The 5,346-nt window shown below is 42.5% G+C and overlaps 1 protein-coding gene across 2 annotated transcripts; it reads left to right on the forward strand.

Annotated features, from left to right (window-relative positions):
• Positions 1-231: 231 nt before the first annotated feature.
• On the forward strand, positions 232-4,847 carry cdk21 (cyclin-dependent kinase 21). Of its 2 annotated transcripts, none has more exons than XM_035615052.2 (8): positions 232-391; positions 675-925; positions 1,559-1,691; positions 2,048-2,215; positions 2,376-2,485; positions 2,615-2,665; positions 2,789-2,921; positions 3,823-4,847. In XM_035615052.2, the coding sequence occupies exons 2-8, from the start codon at positions 696-698 to the stop codon at positions 3,898-3,900; spliced, it is 903 nt and encodes a 300-aa protein (XP_035470945.1). In that variant the 5' UTR covers positions 232-391; positions 675-695; the 3' UTR covers positions 3,901-4,847. The 2 variants fall into 2 exon arrangements, with proteins under 2 accessions (XP_035470945.1, XP_035470946.1); XM_035615053.2 differs by having other exon boundaries at positions 254-391; positions 678-925.
• Positions 4,848-5,346: the final 499 nt, after the last annotated feature.

Raw genomic sequence — 5,346 nt, forward strand, 5'->3', positions numbered from 1 at the left:
ATCGATAGTGATGAATAATGGTTGGTTAGTTGCACTCCTACTTTGATATAATTACTCGGATGTAAAGTCAATATTTGGAAATGTCATTGTCTCTGCTAGTTTTTCTTGGAAACTTTTTTAAGGGGTAAACTTTTTCTGTTTGTTTATTTTATTTGTTTTTGTTTTGCTGCACTCCACATTTGTCATCTGTCCCTGAACGCAGCATGCGTCCACACACACACACACACACACACACACGTGTCAGAGGAGTGGGCTCTGCACAACGTGAATGTTGAGCTCCCTGATTAGTTGTTAAATAAAAGGGGTGTGATTTTCTCCATCTTTTTTTTTTCTTTCTTTTTTCCCTGTCATCAGTCTGCAGGCAGCACGGAGGGTCGGAGGGCCCACCGAGGTACGTAAAGGCACCGGATAATGAACTTTAAAAAAAACAATGAAACACTTCAATTGGATCTAAAGTGTGTTATTACAGGTGATTAGTGGCTCTGTGACGATGCTAATTACCTGCTAAGCTAACCTGCAGTCGTCACGTCAATCAGCCTGGTCGAGCTAGCTTCTTCAACTCGACCACTTTTTTTTTTTTTTTTTTAATGTTGTCATTTTGAAATTTGGGGACCTTTTTTCCACTCCCCCTCCTCGGGTTCAAGTGAATGAATTCATATCTAATTTGGACAAAGGAGACGGAGAAAGGACGACAGATGGACGTGGGTGTGGAGCACGTGCGCTACGAGCTGCTGGCAGAGGTCGGACAGGGCTCGCACGGGCGCGTGTACAGAGCCCGGCGGCTGGGCGGCGACCAGCGCCTCCTGGCGGTGAAGAAGTTCAACGTCCCCGCGGACGCTTCGGCCAACGGGATCCCCGCCTTCATGATCCGCGAGGTGGCGCTGCTGCGCAAGATGAAGTACTTCAACCACCCCAACATAGTCCAGTGAGTCGGTTATTCAACCTTTCATGAATACTTGTGCTCATTTGAAAATATCAGGAAATGACAGCAAAACTTACGATAACAGCAAAAATGGTAACTTTGCAATATTTATATTTATTCCTCATGTGTAACTATTGTTACTGCTCTGTATATAGTATTTATATATCCTTTTTATATTTTCTGTTATATTTTGTACATACTTGGGATAAAGGTATATCTTATCTTATCTTATCTATTTCATATTTATTCCTAAAGTGCACGTACACAATTTCCAACATATCTAAATCATATTTAAAGGAACAATTCAAATTGAATAGCCGCATAGAAAAAAATAAAATAATTATAACACATTTCTTCAGAGGCGTTCAGGTGAGTGGGAAATGCAAATCACATTTTTATTTGTAATGTGGCTTTTTCCTCTGTATCACGGTGCGCTCGTGGCATGATGCGCCACTTTGTAAATGAGCTTGTGTGTTAAGTACACATTTGACATCTTCGAAAAAATATCTGTTCGTTGTTAGGAAATTAGTACTAGCCTGATAACCATGATTAAAACCATCCGGGTGAAGCTACAAGCTTGTTTTAATTTTTGTTTACTACCAAAAGAAACTTTTCCCCCATCCATTGTGAATCCAGGCTGTTGGATGCGTCCGTCGTACCAGTGGACCGGAGCCTGGACCTCACTCTGGTTTTAGAATACATCGACCAGGACCTGTCCACCTTCCTCTCCAAGGCTCCTGCTTCTGGACTGAGCCGCGACCGCATCAAGGTCGGAAATTAACTAATAAATCAACTTTTTCATACTCTACTGCCCAGAACTTCATTTTCCCACCTCGTGATCTTGACATTTGCGCGTCCTTGTAAACCGACACAAACAGATTCATTTATACGTTTTCTTTTGTCTTCTCAGTAGCATTTGAAGCCAGTTTAACAAACCAACACCTTCACACACTCTCGTGACTCGTCTGCTCGGACGTCCGACCTTCACGAATCACTGACTCTCGTCAGGAAGGGACTTCCGTCACACGATCCCAGATTCTACCGATTCCACCAATCCTTACTTATTCTCTCCATGCTCTTTAACGCTCAGTCCTAAAACCTGTCTTCTGTTTCCCGTGTGTACAGGATGTGATGCTGCAGCTGCTGCAGGGATTGGACTTCCTGCACACGAACATGGTGCTGCATCGCGACCTGAAGCCGGAAAACATCCTGGTCAGCAGCCAGGGAGAAGTGAAGATCGCAGACTTTGGACTGGCACGCATGTACACCTTTAATATCGCCCTCACTCCGGGTGTAAGTGAAGCTATTTTACTTTCCTCTTGAGCCTGTCTTTCCTGTTTTATATACGTAGCTCTCTCCGGTTTTCGGCCCCGAGGTGAAGAATGTTCTCGTGTCATTGGCCTTTTTTTTTCTTTCATTCCTCTATCTTCTGTCTGTGTCTCCCTCGGTTCAGGTGGTGACGCTCTGGTACAGAGCCCCGGAGGTGCTGCTGAACTCGGTCTACATGTCCTCGGTGGACATGTGGAGCGCCGGCTGCATCTTCGCCGAGCTCTTCCTCCTGAGGTGAGGACGGCCGAGCCTGGAGTTTCTGGCTGGAGGAGACACTGTATATATATATATATATATTTGTGTATATATATATATATATATATAAAGATAAAGCTGTAATAAAACATTTGTTATATCCCACAGGCCGCTGTTTCAGGCGTACACAGAGGTGCAGCAGCTGCAAAAAATCTTTGAGTGAGTGTTGTTTCCTTTCTTTACCCTTTAATTTCACCTACTCTCTTTAATGTCAGAGTAGCTTTGTATGTTTTGGCCTCCCATCGGTTGAACATTTCTTCCGCTTAATTCTTTTTCCCCCAGGGTTCTCGGCCTGCCCAGTGAGGAGGACTGGCCCCCGGACAGCCCCATCTCCTACTCCGTCAGCTGGGGGCCGACGGTTCCCTGCACCAAGCTGCTGCACAACCTGGGCCCCGACGAGAGCGACCTACTTGCCGTGAGCAGATCTGTGTTTTAATGTGTTTTAATGAAATGTTGCTATTTGCCTTCTGTCTTAGTTCTAGTTATACACAGGCAGACTTTAAGTTTGAAATAATTTTGGAAAAGAGTCTTATGCCTCATTCACACCAAATGCGGAGCGAATCTTCTCGCCGTGCAACTCGCGCAAGTTCGCCCATTCTCTGTTGGACACGGACGTCAAGTTCCTAACGCTAATTGGCCAATAAGCGCGAACATCTCGCTCCATTTCAACGATTTCAACTTGAGCGAATGAGCGATGCGAATCTCTACTCGCCGCTTTGTCTGTAATCTCATATTTTCGTCAGTTTATCAACGTTTGCTTTAGTTTATTGTGTTAGCATGCGGAGAATTAGCATGGACATTTTTTTTTATGGAAGAATGATTCGTTTTGCATGTTTTTGGTTATAAACAATAGTAGCCTAGTGGATAAATTAATCATTTGAACCCGATGGTGGCTGTTTTTAGACATTCTCACACAGCAGGAACGATTCCAGAACATTCAGACAACGGGTGGCGCCCACTCCAGATTTTCCTTCTGTTTTCTTCTTACATGGGTTTACTCTGACGTTATCAAGACATTATACTTACAGTCACTACTTCACGTACAGCCCCTTTAATCAAGAACCTTCCTTCGAGGTCCGTGGCCGTCTGCTCTAAATTTCACAGTAATCCATCCGACAGTTGCTGAGACATTTCAGTCTTCGCCCCAAGTGTGGACCGACCAGCGCGTCCGTCCCCCGGATGATGCCGGGGCGGCTAAAAATAACAAACATTTGGTTCCAGCCTCTCGAAATCCAAAGGAGTTGCGTCCTTTATTTTTGCATTTCATAGATTAGCATTGTAAACGGGTGTTTGTGTTAACTTTTCCTCACCTGCAGAAATGTTTGGCCTTCAGACCAAGCGGCCGCATCTCAGCCGCCAAAGCTCTGGCTCATCCTTTCTTCACAAGGCACTGAAGAGTTCCCGTCGAGGTTCCGCCCTCCGCCGCCTGGATGCTCGACCGCTCCGCAGTGTCAGCTGCACTCAACCAAAAAGACACGGAGGCTTCACCAGCATCATGAAAACACACACTGCCTGACCTGCGGGTCACGACTCTTTAAGCACAGAAACCTCAAGTTTACATTTTAAGTCGTTGGTGAGAGTGAAGCCATTCATATATCAACACCTATAGTTTTCTTTTTCGCAATATTTTTGGGAGATTGCTGCTCAACAGATTTAATATCAGTTTCTGAATTTGATCTGCCTTCAGGAGAACCGCGTCGTTCCTTGATTTAATTTAATTTGACAGTATAATGTGAATACTTACGCTTCTTCTTCTTCTGTTTTTCTTGTTCAACGTTTCAACCCGAAGAGAAGTTTTGCTATAAACTGCTGATGACACTTTATTATGAGCACCTTCGTGTTCATGAGTTACTTTATATTGTTCTGGAGGAAAACAATTTTTTTTTTGTGAAGATATTTATGGTGCAATGACAGTATTTATATTTGTAGTGACAGATTTTATTTTAATTTTCTCAATGCGAATTTCACTGTTCATTCAAAGAAGCATTTCTATAAATAATAATTGTCTTGCAGATGCGTCTCTGCATTTTCACTGTCACTGGTCTTATGCTTGTGAGAACATTTACCCTGTAATTGCACAGTTTGAACACAGGGGGGCAGTAATGTAAATATTGCCCTATACAGTAGGAGGGCAGAGTTTAAAATATTCAAGGAGTTCTTATATTGTTATGTTCAGGACTCCACATTTCATGGATCGTTGCAATAAAGTGGGAATAATAATTAATACTACATATAACCAAAAGGAAAACTGACTTCTGGAAAAATGTTATGGCATTTTAATTGAATATGATAGACATATTCATAAATAAGGACCAATAAAGTCAAATTGAAATGTCAAAAATGAATTCATCATTTAAAGAGAGAATGGTGAGATAATTAAAAAAAAAAAAGAATTTAGTTTAAAGTTGTAAATATGACTCATTTCATTTGTAATATCTTTTGAAACATGTTTATTAAAATGTACTGGTTGATTATAGATGAACAAAGTTCTGTTGGACCTCTTACAGTATATTATTATCATTACTGTTCTATCATCACAGGATGAAAAAAAAAAGTTATCACATGGAAATATGAAAATTCATATCCAGGGAGAGGCAGATAATAAACCAAATCATCTACATGGTTTCAGCCTTCAGCGACGTCACGTCACACCACATATGACAACTGACAGAATAATAATAATAATAATAATAATGAATTTCATTCATAGAGCACTTTTCAAAGAAGAACAAGAAGCCACTTGATGGTTCGGTGCCGGTCACCGTGACTCTGGAGCCTCAGATCCTCTGCGGCTCCAGAGTCTCCCGGGGGGGGGGGGGCGGCGTCCCCGTTTGTCCCGT

This window comes from Scophthalmus maximus, chromosome 17, assembly GCF_022379125.1.
Source record: "Scophthalmus maximus strain ysfricsl-2021 chromosome 17, ASM2237912v1, whole genome shotgun sequence".
NCBI classification, from domain to species: Eukaryota; Metazoa; Chordata; class Actinopteri; order Pleuronectiformes; family Scophthalmidae; genus Scophthalmus; species Scophthalmus maximus.